Raw genomic sequence first — 23,020 nt, forward strand, 5'->3', positions numbered from 1 at the left:
CCAACACTTAGCAGCATTATTTCTAGACAGAAAAATCCGTCTGTTCGGAGGAGCTTTTTATTTTCTTGACTTATCTCTCATCCACAGAACATATCCCCAATGACCAGATTTACAGACCAATCTTTCACTTCGTTCAACATTATTTCACACACTTTTCAGGCGTAAGTCTCCAGTTTAGAGTAGACTTTAAATTTCAACAGTTTCTTCAAGAATGCGAGTAATATTAATAACTACTACTGTACTGAGTACGTTTTGCCTAGTGAGTTATTATAATTTGTGTGTACACTATCCTACAGTATCCACAGTCCTGCTGCACACATTCACAGCACATGTAAACAGCTCACAGCGCAGCAAGTGGTGGCGCACAGCCACGGGGGTCTGGTCGCGCTGTCGGGCTATGTCCGACAGTGCTGAAGATTTCTCATTTTAAGGGGGGGGGGGGGGTGGTGGCTACCCCCGGACCCCTGGGGACCACATGAAACACACAAGCAACTTTGGGACCCCATCCCCTAATAGGATGGTTTCCAGTATAAGTTTGATTGAAGTCTGACCACTGCATGGTTAAGAAGAAGAAAAATGTAACAGTTAGTTAGTGCTACTAACTGACTACTAACTAGCTGCTGCTGCATGCAGCCATGTGTATGACTGTATGAGGATTGATTGAATTGAATGGTAGTGTACAGAGCTAGTACAGTTACCAGTTACAGTTCGTCGTTTAAGTTCCGCTGCTAAAGTAAATTTTCCTCCGACTCTTTTCTGTCATCGTCGATGATCGCATTATGAATTAAAAATCGAGCTTCTCACCTTTGTCAACTGCCCTGATATATTGTCCGTGGTGACCTTTTTCTCCGTGAAGATTAAACCCGAAGCCGTCGGGGCCGGCTTGCAGTTGGCAAAGCCTTGGTTTGCTTGAAGGTGCTGGGTCCATTTTCTTGCTGGATTTTCCCTTCGACTTACTGGAGTTCATACTCAATTTCAGACGAATCCACGACTGACACTGCTCAAACACCCGACAGATATATTCCGTGGGTATTCTTCTCCGCTCAGATGATTGTGATTTCCAATTTTACACGTAAATAATGAGGATAAAACTGTCCGATTTCGAGCCTTGCCGTCCGGCTTTGCACGACGATCCGCTCACACAGTGCCCAGTCCCATGTGTTAGTTTTAGACGAAGGCTTCCGAATTCCACATAAACAGTGCAGCGCGTTACATGAAGCGAGTCGTGAAGCCAAGTGCCGCTATGTAATATTGAGCAGCCGCGCACACACACACTGTTCCTTGAATGTACAATTTGTGTGTGTGTGTGTGTAGTAACAATACATGTACACTGCATGCGCGGCGGCGTATTGCGGGCGGATCACGTGACTACGGGAGCAAAAGCCAAACAAACAATATCAATGGGCGTAAACTTCGTGCATACCACGGGACGCGTTATACTAGTAACTGGTCGACTACTGAGTAGTACAGTCAACCTCGCATAAGTCGACATAATCGGGACTGAGAAAAACACGTCGACTTACGCGAAAGTCGACTTACGCGTAAGTCGACATTTTGTCGACTTATAAATGAAAACTAATTTCCCCTATACAGAGTAAGATAACGATGCGGATCGCTACCCAAATCTTACTCCTTTTGCTGCCAAAACATACCTACTGACATTAGCAACAATTATGTTTCAGTTCATGCATAAATCTCGCGCGGATTAGTAACGACAATGCACAATTCCCAAATCTCTTGAGAGATTTTGAGAGAGCGGTATCGGAAACCTGGGCCCGTTTCTAGACACTGGACGTTTTAAATTTGATTTGAAATATCAAAAGCATATTCCCCAAATTGCATGCAACTTTGCGATATAAATTCAAGTGCGTTGCTGCGAAGACATGCGTGTGAATTCGGATGATCCTGTCGAGATAAGTTTTCAGTGCCGACCGAGTTGAAATAGGATGTGTGATTTTCCTTCCCTAAGTCGCCATATTTGTTTTGCTTAAATTTCTATTGCCATACTCTGAATATGAATTGTTCTCGCGCTCCGATTCGCAACAATACCACCGCTCTGTACGGCGCGGGCCAGTCTGAAATAAAAAGAAGAAGAAAAGTTTGTTTATCCGAAAACGACATCTTTCGAATAACTAACCTTCGTAAAAAAAATCTCTTTCCATCGTCGGACTAATTGAACTTTGGACTGAGATTAAAACCTTCGGCATATACATGTAATAGCGAACTGTAATAATAATTTCCTACTATTTTTTTCATTGACATTTCGTGAAACAGCATGCGTTTTGGTAGTTTGAAACGTGTAAATGTTGCGATGTCTTTCCCCTGCTAGTGCAGACTAAGTTCGGTCACGGCGAAAGTTCCTTTACGAAATAAAATATAATGCAAGTCTTTTCAACAATAACACACTTCCGTATAGATTTTTATGCGTTTAAACGCAGTTTCTAGTTTCGTACAAAAACCGGAAGTCATTTCTGCAACGCTCTTGCGTTTTAAATGCAGAGTAAACTGTTGCTTGTGATTTGATGGACTTGCATTTGATTTTAGAATTGCGTTTAAACGCATTTGAGTTTAAGCTTTTTACAGTTTTCTAGTTTCGGATGATTATCAAACGCAAGTCTTTTCAGCGCTCCGTGTGATTTGATGGACTTGCATTTGATTTTCGGGGTTGCGTTTAATTTTTAATTTTGCGTACGAAATGAAAAATAACGCAAGTTTTTTCAATAATAACGCACTTCCGTAGATGTTTAGAGATGCCTTTAAACGCAGTTTCTAGTTTCTTACGAAAACAGAAAGCCTTCTCTGCAACGCTCTTGCGTTTGAATACAGCGTTGCGTGTTAATCTGATGGACTTCATTTGATTTTTAGAGTTGCGTTTAAACGCAAAAAGGGAGTTTAAAAAAAAGTTCCCTACAATTTTGTAGTTTCGTATGGTTATCAAACGCAAGTCTTTTTAGCGTTCCGTGTGATATGATGGACTTGCAATTGCATTTGATTTTCAGAGTTGCGTTCAATTTTTCATTATTCGTACGAAATAAAAAGTAATGCAAGACTTTTCAAAAATAACGCACCTCCGTAGATGTTAAGAGATGCTTTTAAACGCAGTTTCTAGTTTCTTACGAAAACCGCAAGTCTTCTCGTCTGCAACGCTCTTGCATTTGAATACAGCGTTGCGCGTGATTTGATGGACTTCATTTGATTTTTAGAGATGCGTTTAAACGCAATTGAGTGTCAGGTTCGTACAACTCTTTTCTAGTTTCATATGATTATCAAACGCAAACCTTTTCAGCAACGCACTTACGTTTATGTGCAAAGTTGCTCGTGATTTGATTCACCTGCATTTGATTTTTAGTTGCAATAATTACATGTAGTTGCATTTAAATTAATTTTCTGAAAACGGGCCCAGGTTTCTAATACCGCTTCGGAATGATTAACGTTAGAATATTCGGATAAACGGAAACACCTGTTCTTTTTCATGTTCTGATAATGATTCTCTACTAGGACCTATAGGTGTACAAAATTTGTGCGTTTTGAGAATAACGACAAGGAGAAAAGGGGGAAAGTGAACTGCTTTGGGTACTACATGAAATTCTCCAATGTAAATGAGTGTATGCCCTTTCAATTCCGGCGTACAATGGACGGATGGCGCGAACGCTATAACCGCGCCGTACACTAGCGAATTACCGAGTAGAAATGCTGCGAATCGGAGCGGGAAAACAATTCTTTTTCAGAGAATGGCGATAAGATTTTGAGCGAAAAAAAAATATGTCGACTTAGACGAGGGAATTAACATGTATTTCAGCTCAATTGGCACTCAAAAATCAGGTCGACTTATGCGAGTTGTCGACTTATAAATGTCGACTAAGACGAAGAAATTTTCAAGGAATAACAAAGGCAAAAATCGGGACCTTTTTTATCGTGTCGACTTAAGCGAGTTGTCGACTTATGCGATGTCGACTTAAGCGAGGTTAACTGTAGTTGGGGCGAACAGTCGAATATTGCCCCTTCAAGAAGGCAACGATGGTTTCAGCGAATATTGTTCGCTAAGCAGTAGGAACGCGCCACACTGCTCTTGACCTGTGTGAACGCGTGGTCGGTTGGCGTTTTTTGGCAACGCCCTTTACCAAGTTTGGCATATTACTAACTTGTCGATTTTCGAGGCCTATTCATGATTATTACCATCACTCAGTGCAGTGCGTGGTATTTATGTCAGTGAGTCATTGGCCTTCCCAGCGTGTGAGGGAACTTGTAATCTTAGTTAAATAATCAGTGCGAATAGTACTACGATATCAGTTTTATTTGCAAAATGATAAAGATTGATGTAAAACATTAATGTTACATTGAATGTATTAGATTTCCTGATGAACAGAAAAAAAATCTTTTGAAAACAGACGAATAATTGATACCAAATAGGCCTATTCCAGCCTGAATTAAAGGTGACATTCCGCGCATTACGACTTCAAGTCGTGATCTTAGACACTGAATCATGATCAATGGTAATCAAACGAGAATGAGAGGTTTAAAGGTGGTAGATTGCATTGAATACATCTGTTCCTTAGAGTTTATATCTCACTTTATTCAGTCATGACCAATGTGTTTCAAACACGATAAGAAGGCCCTTTAATTAAAGTCTGATGACAGCTTGGTAGATATTGTGGACCAAGCCTTTGTAGGTTATGTTTTGAAATGGAAACACATGAATGAATGAATGAATGAATGATTGATTGATTGAATGAATATATATAGCTTTGTAAAGGTTATTATTAGTCGATGTCCGATGTATTGTCACGTTTCTCAGTATAAAGGCAATACTTTTCTGTAATAATGGTTTTAAGGGGAATGGATATTACAAGCTCTGCTTTTTATCTTCCGCTACATTTCAACATTATGTAGTAATTATTATGCATCTTGACTTCACAACTGTGTGTTTTATATAATTCTTAGATAGGCCCTATTTAGTATGTACATTGTTTTTTTTTCATGATGTGTTTTGTACACTGTACTCTAAGTTGTTGGAAATGGAAATCGGTAATCAAGATGAAATTAAATAGGAAGAATATCAAGGTAAATTGTGCTATGAAGATTATCATCTTCATCACCATACCTCGATTATTATTTTTCAATTGTTTAAGCTCCTCCTAAAGACACATTTAATGAAGTCAATGTAAGTTGAGATTAGTATGAACTTATATGTTTCATATGTTACGCTTTTGTGTGTGTGTGTGTGTGTGTGTGTGTGTGTGTAATTAAGCTAATGCTAATTCTAGCATTTGATTATTGCTACTAGAATGCTAAAGTATATTGAGTAACGTAAATTATTGTATAGAGATTGTAGTTATGTTGAATAATGTAAGATTATATATATATATATAATATTGGTTTAGTTTCATATGAAACAGTATGTTATGTAAGGCGCTTAGAAACTCTATATTCTTAAGCGTGGTACAAATGTATTGTTACAAAATTTTAATGTATTATTATCAATTACAGACCTTCTGCAATATAACTACCGGTACACTGTTACTAATCATTATGACCTTGACTGCTGCATGTGAAGCGTAACATGATCCTGATAACAGGGTTTGTATAAACACACACATACACACACACACACACACACACACACAGCACACACACAAACACATACACACAAACAAACACACGCACGCACACACACACACACACACACACACACACACGTAGTGTACAGACACTGAAGTTGATCTCACAAAGATCCACAGACGAGTGGGAGGATAGCGGCGAGCGCCCCCACAGCCGAGACATAAAGAACACATTGAGCAAATAAAAATTCGTTGAGCACTGTAGGGGCAGAAGTTTAATACGATGTAATCGCCGAGGGAAATGAGGAATGATTAGAATTTGAATTATAAATTGAAGCACCATGTAATGCAGTACTCGACTTGAAATAAGACTAGATCTCTTGCAATATTAAATAAAATGATTGACTATATCGAGGTATTATTTCATTTGGTATGTGTGTGATGACGTTCTATCGTTCGATATACAAGGTATATTCGGTCGCTTGGGCGACAGAGTAAGCTGTAAACGATAAAATCAACCCATTTAGTTAGAGATGCACAACGATGTATAACGTAATAATGATGACCTCGAAACGATTTTGGAACAGGATTATACGCTGAATACTGATATTGTGTGTGAGGGGTTGTCTTTTTTTTTTTCTTCTTTTAATGTAGTATTTTCCAACAACATAATCACTCATGAAAAGATGCGAAATACTATATGGGAGGGGGAACCGACAATCATTAGTCCATTTCATCCAACAAATCAAACACAAATGTGCAAAAATAATGATATCAATGTCCGTTAAGCATAATTTTCATACTTGATTGCACTTTAAACATATCAATTTATTATTGTAATGTATGATCCCTGAAGCCGGGTTTCGATTCTTACATTAGTTTACGTGGGAAATTATATCCGTTATATTTGCCTGATATCCGTTATTTCTGTATGAAAATCTCATTCATCATCTCAGTCATCAATTTATTTGAATGATTTTTTGCTCCATCCAGTTCCAACTATTATTGATGTTTGCGCTTTAAAAACGCCCTCTATTATTGGAAATGAGTATAAGAGTGACCCCAGACAACTGGTTTAGCCCTGTAAGTATAATTGCTAAATTCTCTCATTATAGGTTGTGATGATTGAACTCGTGGTATTATTTCTTTCTTTCTTCATCTTTCTTCTTCAGTACTTGTGCACCAGACTCTGGCAGAGTCATCAGCATCGATAGAACGAAAGGGGGCATTTTGTGGTAATTGATTTATAATTTTCCCTCATACTCAGTAATATCCGAAGGGACGATGTCCGGGTTCCCATTGAAGACCATGGAGTTTATCAAACTCAAAATATAAGCATATACGATGTGCCTTCATGATGAGGGTTTCTAGCGAAAACCAGGGACTTTGAACCTCCCCTATACATAGAAAGTTATTTTATTCGTGTAAAATGGATTCTTTGTACTGAAATGCGATTATGTAATTAGAAACACAACGGCAAATCCAACAGCGCACGTCTAAGGCATCATTACAACAACAACAAAAAATGTAGGCCTATTTCATAGATGCCTCATTGTATGCACGTAGTATGTCATCTAATGTATATTACTATCGTATAAACGGTTCATATCATTTACACGATTACCTTGCATTTCTCCCAAGTCGGTATAAATACATCCCTCCAACTCCCTAATCACTATACGTACACAAATCTATTTGTGGGCACGGAGTCCATGAATCCTGATGGATTAAGAGCTAACGCCGCCCAAATCTCATGATAGCAACAGCGATACTCACACTCGACAAGAAATGGTGTGTAATAACCCCTGGGTTTAAACGCGCTCTCCCCATCAGGCGTGGAAGACTACCCCCAGCGAGATACGTTGCTAGGGCAACGAGATCCGGTTGACGGAGAAGGCAAGCGATCGATCACGTCAGAGCGTGGAGTGATGTCAATTTTTGGACATGTTTCTCGCAGATGCTACCGCACGTACTGTAGTTGTCTAATCACCAGACGCATTTCTTTTGTGTGCGTTTTTTTTTTACTCTCCTCCTCTCTTCTCTTGCCTTTAAAGTTTCAAGTTATTATCTTCCTTATAAAGACACTGAACTGCCTTAATTCCGTTTAAACAACAATCTCTAGAGTTGATCACAGAATATGTTCAAAATGAATTCCGCTCTATACCTGGCATAGATAATAGACTAACCCAAAAGCTGCACACTGACATAATTATGTGATTGTTTATAAAGGACTGGTGTATGATGGTGGGTTAAATATTCGAGACGAAAGTGAATGTGGTAAGCTCTTGGGATACATTGAAAAAAAAAGCGAAACAAAACATTACAATGCATTCGTCGATCATTGTGAGGTTAGAGGATTGTCCGATTTCCTTCAACCTTCAACTGGTCTTTCTATATTGACTGAATCTACCGTGGACAATTATGTCTGGACAAGTATCTCTTTTAATCAGGATGACTTCATCAAAACGGCCAGAAGAGATCTAACGAATGGCCTTACTATTATTCTGCTTGTTGGATTGGTTGTTTTAGGCAAGTGGTCACTTTAGACCACAGGGCCCTGTTTTGTGAAGAGTTAAAACATTATTGATTATAATATAGTTGATTTCAACTGTAATTCTATGGCAGCCTGCTATGTGTGGTAAGGAAATTTAAAATCGATTTCATCTTTTGATAAAACGGGACCCAGGTTGGACAGTATATTTTTGTACGATAAATTCTGCTTCGCGCGACCTAGCAGATGCAATTTGTGTAAAGGGGAGGGGGGGGGGGATGATGATGTACTGATAGCATCGACTCCATTTTTTTTTCTGCTAAAAATTTCTATGAACAAACAGATCATTATTGTCTGATTTTTTCAACTGTGGTGAAATTAATTATGGAGCACAATAGATTAACTCCGTGTTGCGATAAAATATGTCCATTATCTTTTGATTTATATTCCATTTGTATAGATTATTATTATGCTGTCTTGAATATTGTTTGTATGTCCGTATTATATTTTGTAACTTTTGTATACTACAGTTGTGTGCCTAACGTAGGGCTCCCTTGTAAAGCAGGCATTTGTGGCTCTGAATGGCACAACTCTGCTTTTAAAGAAGACATGAATAGATAAATAGATAGATAGCTATATAGATAAATAAATAAATAAATAAACGAATAAATACATACATACATATACTTACACACATGCATGCATACATACATACATAGGCGTACCCAGGATTTTTTAGAGGGGGGTGTTCAGTGGCGTACCGTGGGTCAAGACATTGGGGGGGGGGCGCACCTCATTAAAGCAACATCAGAATTGCATAACTGTACAATTAAATGCGAGCGAGCGGAGCGAGCGAGCTTGAAAATTTTGACATTTTACAGTCCCCAAACTGCCGTTGGCAGCTATATCTTTTTCGCTTTAGAAATTAAGGGGAGGGGGCGCACCGGGCGCAACTGCTGGTAATTACTGACAGCAACATCAGGAGAATTGCATAACGATTAAATGCGAGCGAGCGAAGCGAGCGAGCTTGAAAATTTTGACATTTTACAGTCCCCAAACTGCCGTTTGTAGCTATATTTTTTCGCCTTAGAAATTAAGGGGAGGGGGCGCACCGGGCGCAACTGCTGGCAATTACTGACAGCAACATCAGGAGAATTGCATAACGATTAAATGCGAGCGAGCTTGAAAATTTTGACATTTTACAGTCCCCAAACTGCCGTTTGTAGCTATATTTTGTCGCTTTAGAAATTAAGGGGAGGGGGCGCACCGGGCGCAACTGCTGGCAATTACTGACAGCAACATCAGGTGAATTGCATAACGATTAAATGCGAGCGAGCGAAGCGAGCGAGCTTGAAAATTTTGACATTTTACAGTCCCCAAACTGCCGTTTGTAGCTATATTTTGTCGCTTTAGAAATTAAGGGGAGGGGGCGCACCGGCCCACCTGCTGGCAATTATACTGACAGCAACATCAGGAGAATGGCACAACGATTAAATGCGAGCGAGCGAAGCGAGCGAGCTTGAAAATTTTGACATTTTACAGTCCCCAAACTGCCGTTTGTAGCTATATTTTGTCGCTTTAGAAATTAAGGGGAGGGGGCGCACTGGGCGCAACTGCTGGCAATTACTGACAGCAACATCAGGAGAATTGCATAACGATTAAATGCGAGCGAGCTTGAAAATTTTGACATTTTACAGTCCCCAAACTGCCGTTTGTAGCTATATTTTTTCGCTTTGGAAATTCGGGGGAGGGGGGGGGGGGGCGCACCGGGCGCAACTGCTGGCAATTACTGGCAGTAACATCAGATGAATGGCATATAACGGTTAAATGCGAGCGAGCGAAGCGAGCGAGCTTGAAAATTTTGACATTTTACCGTCCAAAAACTGTCGTTTGTAGCTGTATTTTTTTCGCTTTGGAAATTAAGGGGAGGGGGCGCACCGGGCGCAACTGCTGCATGGCAATTACTGACAGCAACATCAGGTGAATTGCATAACGATTAAATGCGAGCGAGCGAAGCGAGCGAGCTTGAAAATTTTGACATTTTACAGTCCCCAAACTGCCGTTTGTAGCTATATTTTTTCGCTTTGGAAATTCGGGGGGGGGGGGGGCGCACCGGGCGCAACTGCTGGCAATTACTGACAGCAACATCAGGAGAATTACATAACGGTTAAATGCGAGCGAGCGAAGCGAGCGAGCTCGAAAATTTTGACATTTTACCGTCCAAAAACTGTCGTTTGTAGCTATATTTTTTCGCTTTGGAAATTAAGGGGAGGGGGCGCACCGGACGCAACTGCTGGCAATTACTGACAGCAACATCAGGTGAATTGCATAACGATTACAATGCGAGCGAGCGAAGCGAGCGAGCTTGAAAATTTTGACATTTTACAGTCCCCAAACTGCCGTTTGTAGCTATATTTTTTCGCTTTGGAAATTCGGGGGGGGGGGCGCACCGGGCGCAACTGCTGGCAATTACTGGCAGTAACATCAGGAGAATGGCATATAACGGTTAAATGCGAGCGAGCGAAGCGAGCGAGCTTGAAAATTTTGACATTTTACCGTCCAAAAACTGTCGTTTGTAGCTACATGTATATTTTCTTCGCATTGGAGGGAGGGGGCGCCCGGTGCGCCCCCTGGATCCGCCACTGGTAGTCAAGGGTGTCGGTTTATGTTCATGATTGGGGGAGGTAATATGACCAGCGAGGGGGCGTCGAAGTGACCAAGCGGGAGAAGGATGTCCAAAATCTGCACTTTATATAGAGCATCCCCTAATTTGTTTGTGTTTGTGAGTGTGTGTGTTTCATAGATGGAAAAGTTAGGAAATAGCCAAGGTCAAGTCTTATTATTGGCAATGCAAGGCATTTTAATATAGACTAGTATGTAAAGCAACACTGCAAAATCAATGATAAAGCTTTGATAGCAAATGTGTACAACCTATCAAACATTGCGCAACATTGCAGCGACTCTTTTTGCCATTCCGATATTCTGAATACACTGCGCACATCCTGCTTGTATTCAAAATGTCAACCAGGAATCACGCTGAATCATAATCTTTTGTCGTCTCCGAGCTTTTTGAACAATGTTATACCTCTTTAATTGTATGGTTAAAAGAAATCTTAGAAAAATATCTTTTTTTTTTTCTTGATCATCCTTTCATGTTGATTTCAAAAGCAGTTTACTAACCCTTGACTTACCATTTTCGTAGGTTTTTTTCTTTCTTTTTTTCTTTTTTTTTCTTTTTTTTTAAATCAGCGGATGGGGGGGGGAGGGGGGGGGGGGGGGGGCACGTGCCCCCCCCATGTCCCCGTTACGCCACTGTTCCTAGACCTAGATATCTAATGAATTTTAGGCGCAATAAAGTCATCCAACCACAATTTGTAGACTCACACTCAGTTATCTTTCAGTTTTAACTTTCAGTCATTGAAAAAATTCATATCTTCTATTACTAAAGATTACCAAGTCCATGTGCTATTACGGTACTAATTACATTGAGTAGCAAGTAACTTGCTACTCCCAGAGCTTCCAGAGCTTGCTGCTTCCAGTAGGCTACTATACTGACTGTACTTGGTAGTCAGTGGCGTATCTAGGGAAAACGGCGCCCGTGGCAAGCGCGAAAATTGCGCCCCTAATTTCTGAAAAAGTGTTCAACCCCAACCCCATCCCGGTAGGGACTTAAAAAAAGTCCTCATGATAAATGCTTTTTGAAGCACTTAAGAGGGGTCTTTTGAGGGTGATTTAAATGTATAGGCAACCCTAAATTTTGATATATTTTGGCGAGCGAGCGCAGCAAGCGAGCCGAAAATTTTTATATTTCAGCTTTATACATAACATGGAAGTCTTGTCATTTTTGGTTATTAAATCTTCGAATTACAATTCTAATCATAGTGACGGCCTTATAGATAACGATTTGTACCAACAGTGTCCAACCCCATCCCGGTAGGGACTTTAAAAAAGTCCACATGATGTGCTTTTTCAAGCACTTATATAGAAGGGGTCTTTTGAGGGTGTTTTAAATGTAATAGATATTGAAGAATTTTGGCGAGCGAGTGCAGCGAGCGAGCCGAAAATTTTTGTAGTTCAGCTCACAAAACATGGAATTCTTGTCATTTTTGGTCATTAAATCTTCGAATGACAATTCTAATCAAGATATAGTGACGGTCTTATAGATAACGATGTATACCAACAGTGTTCAACCCCAATCCCATCCCGGTTCATAGGGACTTAAAAAAAGTCCACTTGATATGCTTTTTCGAGCACTTAAAAGGGGTTTTTTTTGAGGGTGATATAAAATCTGATAAATTTTGATAAATTTTGGCGAGCGAGCGGAGCGAGCGAGCTGACAATTTTTGTATTTCACCTTACAAAACATGGAATTCTTGTCATTTTTTGGTTATTAAATCTTACAATTCTAATCAAGATATAGTGACGGGTTCATAGATAACCTTTATGCCAACAAACTAAGGACTTGGAAAAATACTCTGAATTACTACGAGTGAGTGAGCCGAAATTTTTATATTTCCACGTCATCATTACGTTTTGTTCTTCTTATTTTATTTTATTTTTTTGGATAAATTTTGGCGAGTGGGCGCAGCGAGCGAGCCTAAAATTTTTATATTTCAGCGTTACAAAACATGGAATTCATGGAATTCATGTTTGTTTTTATCTTGTTTGATTTGGTTTTCTGCCCCCCCTCCCCCCCCCCCCCCCCCTCCATTCTCCTTCCCCCCGTCCGGGCGAGATATTTTTTTTCTTCTTCTTCTTTTTTTCTCTTTTTTTTTTTTGACGTGCCCCCTTGCCCCCCCCCCCCCCCCCCCCCCCCCCCCCCTAGATACGCCACTGTTGGTAGTTGATACTACTGACTTAGCATGCAATGTGCCTATAATAGGCTGCAGCGCAGCATGCATTGTACACACATGATATTATGCATCATACACAATTTACGGTACCGCGTACGGTATAATACCGGTAAACGGTGAACATTATGCGCAATGTATCTTCGCGATTCGGTCAGAAAGCAAAGCAGGGATCGGGAATGTCTACTGTTTGCGCGTCAGCTTCGCGCGCGGTGTAGTAACGTAGTATTATAAAATGGGTTCAAGAATGTAGCCAATTGGAAGCGCTGAAATGAGTCACGTGGCGTGCATTATTTTCTTCAGGTAAGCACTAAGAAGAGTCTCTTCCACCTCCCTGGCCTGACGTACGTCACAATGTTTTACACTAGCAGTGCGCACTCAATCAGTTGTTACAAGTGCGTCACGCGCTACTATACGCGCTGTCAATCCTGTAAACAACTTCTAGTTCGGGCCGCGGGCTGCCACAACAGCCGGCGGCCTTTCTTGTGCATAACAGTACGTGGCGTACGTATACTCTTATACGTACGTACAGTACTTAGTGTGCGGGATTTCCGAGTGCGACGTGCGTAAATGCTTGGGACGAACATCTTCGGACATCTTGACTTTTGAGCGAGTGCTACATGTAGCTGACTGGTATTGACCCACAAAGGTACGTGAATAATGCTGTTAGTTTTCGACCCATTTTATAAAACTAATGATGCACAGGATTATTTCGTGGCGTTAGTGAAGGTGCGGCTCACTCTCGAGTATTGACAACGGTTGCAAACATGCACTCGGCTGCGCCTCGTGCATGTCGCACCATTGTCAATACTCTCGAGCGCGCCGCACCTTCACTAACACACTCTATCCTGTGCATCATTAGTATATTAACACGTACTGTACACGAGCTCTTTAGTGCGTATGATATTATTTAACTCCATAATGTATCCTCATCCACACAAACATTAAAACAAGGAAGAGAGAGAGAGAGAGAGAGAGAGAGAGAGAGAGAAAATGAACGCAAAAGAAAGGAAAGGCCGAATTCAAAACGGAAATAAAAGCGGTAAAGACAGCTTTTATTTCATTTGTCAACATGTAAGCATTGCTGAAGAGGGGTGTTGAATAGCTCAAACACCTCCCTTTTGCCCAAGGGGGGTGTTTGAACACCTTAAACACCCCCCTTTTGGCAAAGGGGGGTGTTTGAACACCCAAAACACCCCCCTCGGTACGCCCTTGCATACATAAATAAATAAATGAATGAATGAATAAATAAATAAATAAATAAATAAAGATAAAAAAAAATAAATAAATGAATAAATAGAAATAGAACTTTATTCTGTATGAATTTCACCGGCAACTACACAGAGTGAGATATCATTATGATAGTGATGAGCTGGAAATCAACGAATCACCTTCTTATCGTGGTGCCAGATTGCAGAGATCCGGTACGATTGATTGTGAATTTTGAGGATTCTGTTGGGTTTTGTTGTTGTTGTTGTTGTTGTTGTTGTTGTTGTTTGCTTGTTTGTTTCTTGCTTGTTCTGTGTGCCAATCTCTTTCAAAAAGTTTCTTCACCTAAACTGATGTGTACTTTTCAATTTCAATAGCCGTTGGCCCCTCACAAAATTGATTATACTTTTTTTTTAAACCCATGTATCCATCACTAAGTCTTTATCATAAGGCATAACATACAAATTTATAACAATTATTGATATTACCAAGGTCAGAATATAAATGCTGAAAACGAAACTTCACCACAAAGAGAAAGTCGTTTTGAATCAACCAAAATACAGTATTAAACGCAACAGATACCGACAATTATAGTCTCGAGTTTAAAAAATGGAGTTTCAGTGAACAAACGTTTTGGTCTGGTAGATGCTTATGAACAACGCATGATGGCGCCCTAACATAATCCTAAGATTTCCAAATGGAGCTGCGTCTTTCGCAAGAACCAAGCCCAATAAAAGAACCGGGAGTTGGAAAGGAAAGAAATACACGCATTATTTATACAGCAGCTGTGATTGATGTACGAATATAAAACTTGAGCAACCGTTTTGAATCAGCTGTGATTGATGTACGAATATGTAAAACTTGAGCAATCGTTTTGAATCAACCAAAATACAGTATAAACGCAACAGATATACCGACAATTATAGTCTCGAGTTAAACAAATGGAGTTTCAGTGAACAAACGTTTTGGTCTGGTAGATGCTTTCGAACAACGCATGATGGCGCCCTAACATAATCCTAAAAGTGAAAATGAACATTTTCACTCAAAATTCACACCAATCTCACTCTAAATTCGCTCTTTTTTGTATTCACTCTTTTAAGAGTGAATATTTTCACTCGATTTTTTTTAGAGAGTACATAAAATACAATATCATGATAAGTTGCTGTACACAGAAGTGGTGAATTAAAAACGAGTCTATTATACAGAAAGATATTAATAACTTTAACTGCTGAGTCACCCTAGTGAGTTGTACTAACACCCACACGTTCAGATTTAATTGTCGATTTACTCTAATGGGTTACATACACTCACACGCTCAGAGTTTGTGCTTACCTCGACATGACCTGGCAACCAGCAAAACTTGACTCATAGTAACTCTCGCATAGCAACAACCAACAAAAAATACCAACTGAATTCCGAATATTGAAAACTGAGTTGTTATATGTATGTCCATTATAGAATAAGAAGTGTGATTTTTTTTTTTTTTGGTTTTATTTCATGTCAATTCCGTTTACTTAAGAAAAAAAAAACCTTTTAAAACCTCGCTGTTTTCAGTGAGTCTTATATCAATTTACAGCACAAAACAGTACAAAATACAACAGGAAATAAACAACATAATATGAAGGCAAAAATCATGTGCTATATAAAGGAATGTGACAGTATCAATAGCATCCATAAACTGGTTTGAGATTCGATCGGCATGTTTGTTTGTTTGTTTCAGTCCGACTTGAGGCTGACGAAGACACGACGTTTGCCGGGTTTCTTCTGGTAGCCCGCCCTCAAGAGACGACGGGAACGGCCAGCGACGACAGCATCGGGACTTTCACGGAAATTCCCGCGGGAACAGCCGCTCTTGACTGTTTTGAGGGAGACGATGTAAGTGGATAAAGCAAGAAACATTCTCAGCATGAAAGTTTCGCTAATTGCCACTGGCATCCAATGCATTACTACTAGTGTAGATCCTATAGACAGGAACTTTTTAGCGTGCATTTAATTTCGCTATCTGTGCTCTCGCAAAATGCACTCTCTAAAAAAAATCGAGTGAAAATTTTCACTCTAAAAAGAGTGAATACAAAAAAGAGTGAATTTCGAGTGAAATTGGAGTGAATTTTGAGTGAAAATGCTCATTTTCACTCATTTTGGAGTGACGTCAGGGATCACTCGAAGATTTTGGAGTGATCCCTGACGTCACTCCAAAATGAGTGAAAATGAGCATTTTCACTCAAAATTCACTCCAATTTCACTCGAAATTCACTCTTTTTTGTATTCACTTTTTTTAGAGTGAAAATTTCCACTCGATTTTTTTAGAGAGCACGTGGACATTTCTGGTTTTACAGTGTGGTAGCTTTTTTACAGTCATGATCTTATTTGATGCAAGTCAGTAGCAAGTGGGCCTATCACTGAATTCATCATTTTTGTCTATACCCCTTTTATAAAGAAGAATGATATCATAAATTTTGATACTTACGTCTACAGGACTCATTTGCCATAGTATTCTGGTATAGTGGAACATGCAAAATTCAGTGCTTGTCTCCTATTAACAACAGCAACAACATAATCATAAAAAGCAACATGCAGCATCAACTTATCAAACAATACCAACAAAAATCGTACACGGGTCATATAGAACGAAGTATACACTCCTGCACACATCCTATTTATGCCCCAGTATTTATCTGCATGTGGGCGATCTATATGTATAGTGTACCAGTGGGCTTATATATCTACTAAATCCCGCGCATTCACATCCGGGGAATTCGATTACTATTGCAGTAGTCCATCTCCCTTGATTCCATGTCCATGTACTTTAGTTTCATCCCAAACCCTGCATAAAGACCCCTCTCTGTTTATACACTGCAAAAAGTCCGGTGTTAAATAGTGAACACCGAGCTGGTGTTAAATTTTCGGTGCTCATTTATGGTGTTAAATTAACACCCCCGGGTGTCATTTTCAAATTTTAAACTGTTTTTGAAGAGTTTCTTAGTAACTGCACTTCTTGTTGATTTTTAATTTAAACAAGACGATCAAGAATTTTACATTAAAATACTAGATTTTTGAAAAAAATGTGAAAATAAATTTACACCAAAGTAACACCAGCTGGTGTGGTCTCTTATTGAAGCTGGACGGGTGTTAAACCATTGATATTAACACCAACAAATATCAAATCAACACCATGTGGTGTCATTTTTGAATTAACACCAGTACAGTGTCAAAATAACACCAGGTACAGTGTCAAATTAACACCACGAAGTGTCAGGTGAACACTTTTCAACACCATCACAGTGCATTTTTAACACCTGTGGGTGTGGTCCTTTATTGAAGTTTGATCGGTGTTAGATTTAACACCCGTGGTGTTAAATCTAACACCGATGTTTTTACAGTGTACAATACAATTTGATTGCAAAATCCGTGTGTAACTGGAAGTGTATTTCTGAATATCATATATTATATTAGATATTATGTATAAATGGAGCCGCCACCACCAAGGAGTAACACATTAACCCGTTGAGGACGGTTTGATTTTGCTACAACACACATTTCCCATAGACGCTTGCCCGAGTATACTCGGGACTCGTCCTTAACGGGTTAATATAGAGACATATTATAGTTATCAGTAGCACAAAAATTACTCTGCTGTGATAATTACCATAATGTATATAGGCCTATACTTTGTCATCATTGTTGCAATTGTCTTATTACATTTTCCCCAAAGGCTACTAGTATCATTTTTTCTTCTTGTTAACCATTATATTACTAGTGTTTTCATTATTGTTACTATATTTCATTACCATTTTTTCATCATTATTCTTGTTGTTATTGTTATCATTCTTTTTTTATATTAAATAAGAACGCATGGGGACACAACAGCAACGCACCGAAGACGGCTGTTGAATCAGTGTGGGTCCCTCCCTCTGGAACTGGCAATGGCAACGTTCTCTTCAGGTTTACATGATACCGAGTAACGAGCTTTAGATCTGTGACGCGAACGCTAGGACGACGCCTCCTCCCGGCATGGACAATGAAAACAGCTGTTTCACTCATACGCTTACCATTAAAATTGCCTGCTAACGTCGTGTTTAGCGTTCGCGTCGGAGATCTAAAGCTATTGATGATATTTCGACCCTTCTTAATACAAATTAATCAATGTGTCACATCTACATCGTAACGATATTTTCAGTACGGTAGTCTTTCGTTCCGTTGCTTAATTGACTCTGTGCTCATTTTGTCTGCATGGAGCAGTTTTCCCTTTTTGTTTTCGAATCACTTCACTACTGGCATCAGACATGTTTATGATATCATATTATTACGTTAACTTGGTTTGCTGCTCCTGTTGCTGCAAAATAAATGTATCATTTTATGGCCATATATACATCGCTGTTTCAGGGCCACAGTGGTCATGGGACCAGCGAACACTTACTGGATGAATGTGGACTCTGACGTCACAGCATACTCTTCAGCAGGTAAGAAAGTGTGCCCGAAGCAGTTACATCAGTAATACTTACAGTGTACTCCCGTTATAACAAATCCGGTTATAACAAAATTCCGGTTCCAACGAAATAAAAATTCAGGCCGCAACATTATCCACTCTATGTTTTTTTGTTTTTTTTTTTGTTCGGTTATAACGAAATTTCTATACAACGAAAGGAAAACTGCCCGTTCCAGGACTTCGTTATAACGGGAGTCCACTGTATCATGAATATAGAGCCGCGTAAGAGCTGAGATAAGAATTAAAGATTACAAGAAGGTGCAAGAATGTCGTATACCATATTTCATGATTTATTTTTTTTTTTTTGGCCAAATTAATTGGCAAATGTCATGCGTATAGTTTGTATTACTTCTTGTTTATGGAAATAGATTGAACTGAATCGAATTGAAACTGAATTGAATTGATTTTAATGTCACCATGTTACTTAACATTTTTTATATGCTCTGCACCTTTCTATCCAATGAGATTTTTTTTTTGTGCAAATTCCCCTGTCTGTTGTGATACTGACTTATTTCAATGATGGAAGGAACTGAAGTGAACTGAAATTAAATTGAATAATGTTGTCGTACTGGAGTTCTAGAGAATACAAGAGGGAAAACAGCATACCTCTGTTATACTTCCACACTGCAATGACAAAATAATTCCACAATCTTTTTACTCTTTTTATCTTTTTTCAGTATCAGTAACTGGCAAACTTTATATCGTTCTATATAATTATAGACCTCGTCATGAATTATCATGTTTAAGATCTCCAGAAAATCTGACAAGAAATTTGCGTCATTTAAAGGATCGCCATCATGATTATTGACATCATTTATCATATCTTTTATCACAACTCTTATCATTGATGACGTCATCGTCACCAACTTCACCGCCTTCCTCACCATGGCAACGGCATCGTATGCCCTTTGACCTTTCAGTCATCTTGCCTTTACTCTCCAATCCATTTGATTTATTGTGTCTCTTCTACAGGGGTCTTCCGAGTCAGCATTCTGACCATCTGTGGCGGGCTTCTTGTCGGCGTTCTCACCGGCTTCCGGATGCGTTTTTTTTTTTTTAAGACGGCACAGATTGGGGCATGGCGCGTGTTAAACCTATGGGAAAAACGTTGGGTTAGGGTTTTTGGTCATGGTTATGGTTATGGTTAGGGTTAGGGTTGGGGTTAGGGTTAGGGTTAGGGTTAGGGTTAGGGTTAGGGTTAGGGTTTGATGGTTAGGGTTAGGATTAGGGTTAGGTTTAGGGATAGGGTCCCCGATAGATTTTTAGTTTCCCCAATCTGTGCCGTCTAAAAAAAACACGCCTTCCGGATGTAGTCTGCTCACAAAAGTCGCGTTGTTTGGGCGGGAAATGCACCTAATAGTGTACGTCTCTACATTTTACACGTTAACCTTTTGAAAAGTGTCTCAAAATTTTACGCGTTCGTTATAGGTTTCAAAAGAATAATATAGAATTAGGGTCCTCTTTGAAGAAGCAGTTTATACCAAAGCTAAAACATGAATGGGAACGCTGGAACAGTACTGTTATCAAAATTGTAGGATTATAAGAAAGAAAAACCATTGGCTGTGAGCATATCCTTAATTGGTCTTTCGCAAAGTTAGCTGGATTGTGATGAGTGAAACCTATGCAGACACACACTCACAAAATATGTACGCATGTGTGTGTATATGTGTGTATGTTTGTGTATTTTATGCAATCAAACAAGTGTTATGAGTTTGATCGTGTTTATAAAGGGAAATTCTGTGTTGCCATCAGACTCACATCTAAGTCATTTTGTATATTAAGATTGATTTAACATATGCCAGTATAGGTTTTTAATTAAGTATTTTTTTTAATGAATCTGCGTAAAACAAAAGCGCCATTCACATGAGCACCGAAAGGTGGACCTGAGTGCTATACAAGCAGCCACTATTATTGTTATTGAAATAATTGCTTCTTTGCATTCGTTTCATTGTGAAACGTATACGGTTATAATATCGAACAAAATTCGAATAAAGAATATCTTTAAAGATACGTGTGTGCATGTGTGTGGTGTAGATACTCTTTTGTATATAGCATTGCTGAATATATTTAGGACTTTGGAAAAAGTTCTCAAACTTCCATGTCATTTTAGGACTGGTGCATATACCGTGTGTCCCCCCTCCCCCCCCCCCCCAAAAAAAAATGGAACTGTTACTTTTGCAATGATAATCTCAAAAATAGTGAATCAATTCAAATACGATATCAGTGTATGAAAATATAACTCATTGCCCACATCTTACAAAAAATCCCATTCGATTTGCTTTAGGGGTCAAAGAGAAATGAAGAATTTCGTAGAGGATATCAGAAATCTCTTCCCTCCAAGTTGTGTCTATTGTGTTCACATATTAATTTGCATTTCCAAGAGCATCCAAGTGCTAAACTAGGAAGAATCAGACTCATGACATGCTTTACAATAATCCACATTTCTCTGTGACCGCTTAAGCAAATTGAATGGGGTTTTCTGCAAAATAGAGCTTAGATGTTATATTTTAAGACCCTGAAGTCGCATTTAGACAGTTTAATCATATTGGATGTTATCAGTGCGAAAAATGGATTGTAATTTTTGGGGGGACATATACTGTACAGCTGACATATAGGTTTCACATGGTTATTCACCAATACTATCCAATGAAATGAGATAATGGTCATCAATGACATCGTCGTATAAATGGGTGCACTAAACACGAGTCATACAGACCACGAGTCATACAGACCACGAGTCATACAGACCACGAGTCATACAGACCACCAGTCATACAGACCACGAGTCATACAGACCACGAGTCATACAGACCACAGTCATACAGACCACCAGTCATACAGACCACCAGTCATACAGACCACCAGTCATACAGACCACCAGTCATACAGACCACCAGTCATACAGACCACCAGTCATACAGACCACCAGTCATACAGACCACCAGTCATACAGACCACCAGTCATACAGACCACCAGTCATACAGACCACCAGTCATACAGACCTCGAGTCATACAGACCACGAGTCATATACAGTCCGACACTTAAAGGGATGGTACAGTATTGGTGGAGATGAGAATTGGGCTTCCAACTTTTTGCGAGATATCAAGAAAACACTTATGAAATAGTACCGAGCATACCATTTTAAGAGGAATTCAAAGTTTATTTGATGAAAATCAGGTTTGGAATGACTGAAACATCCAAAAACAAAGTAAAACAAAGCGATCGTAATAAAATGTGAGTCCCACACTTTAGAATCGCTCTGTTTTGGATATCTCAGCCATTTCAAAACCAATTTTCATCAAAAAAACATTAAATTCCTCATGGAATTACATGCCCTTTCATAAGTTTCTCATTTTCTCACCAAAAAAAATGTTAGAAACCTGAAATTAGGTCTCAACCAAAAGTATACGATCCCTATAACCTACGCAAAGGCGGGCCCACCCCGTGACCTACTGTTACATCACGGGGCTCAATATAAAGTATATGTAGTGCTGGATAGTCCCATTTTCCCTCAAACTTTCACTGATTATCATCCAGTGATATTTCTTAACTCATCTAATCCATAATTGTTGGGGTTTCATTCTCCTTGCAGTTTATCTATGAAATATATTGTATTACGAAAGTCACACCAACCGCTTTGAATTAATTTCAACTTGTACACCATCATAACCTAGACGATATCCTGAAAACGTTAACACTTGCCCGAGGGCATTTCAACAACAACAACAACAACAACAACAACAACAACAACAACAACAACAACAACAACAACAACAACAAAATCAAGAAATGCATAATTTGATTCAAAACTTTGAATAGCAAGCAGACCGAAGCTGATATTCCTGTTCATACTCCACTATGCGAACGGAAATTGAAATTGAAGAGTTTCATACCACAATGACTACCCCTCAGGAAGATGAGCAACAGAATTTTATACTAGTACAATAATTCATTTGCTTTCCTGACCCAAAACATGCTTGCCGTCTCCAGAATCAGATAGGCAGAAACATTAAGGATCCGGTTTTGTTTGTCAACATTTCACAAGTTTCACGAATTAAAGCAGTAATTTGCGCATACTTAATCCCGTTTTTTAACCAAAGAATAAAACAATAAGATTCATACTTTTATCCATTAGTTGCCATTGGCGTTGTTCATAAACTTCATCATAGCTAGATATCACTACATTCAAATGATTTGATGCAGAGGTCCCTCCAGATAATTATTTTTGATATAAACAATATAAGATTGGTGTGGGTTTGGGTATTGAGATATCTGAGACGCTGACATCGTCAGATTTGTAATGATTCTACAGAACATTAGAAAATCTGTAATTGTTCTATGGGTACAATGAAGTGAATCTGTGAAACTCCTCGGAATTCTTCTACATTCTTTAAAATGTATCAGTTTACTTAGTAGGCCCTACT

General features: G+C 39.2%; 1 protein-coding gene and 1 long non-coding RNA gene across 2 annotated transcripts in view; one reads left to right on the top strand and one right to left on the bottom strand.

Annotated features, from left to right (window-relative positions):
• The window catches only part of LOC139715596 (uncharacterized), a 48,513-nt gene extending 47,236 nt beyond the window's left edge, over nt 1-1,277 (bottom strand). The window contains exon 1 of the mRNA XM_071627157.1: nt 805-1,277. Within this exon, the coding sequence (XP_071483258.1) occupies nt 805-967 (163 nt within the window). The 5' untranslated portion in view covers nt 968-1,277. The remainder of the gene's footprint in view (nt 1-804) is intronic.
• Nucleotides 1,278-15,852: 14,575 nt separating this feature from the next.
• On the top strand, nt 15,853-18,569 carry LOC139715584 (uncharacterized). Its single transcript, XR_011709839.1, has 3 exons — nt 15,853-15,983; nt 17,956-18,050; nt 18,492-18,569. It is a non-coding gene; the product is annotated as an uncharacterized lncRNA (long non-coding RNA).
• The last annotated feature ends 4,451 nt before the right edge of the window (nt 18,570-23,020 follow it).

The sequence above is a fragment of the Diadema antillarum genome, unplaced genomic scaffold, assembly GCF_040938485.1.
Source record: "Diadema antillarum isolate AM-2024a unplaced genomic scaffold, OU_Dant_1.0 scf00000051, whole genome shotgun sequence".
NCBI classification, from domain to species: domain Eukaryota; kingdom Metazoa; phylum Echinodermata; class Echinoidea; order Diadematoida; family Diadematidae; genus Diadema; species Diadema antillarum.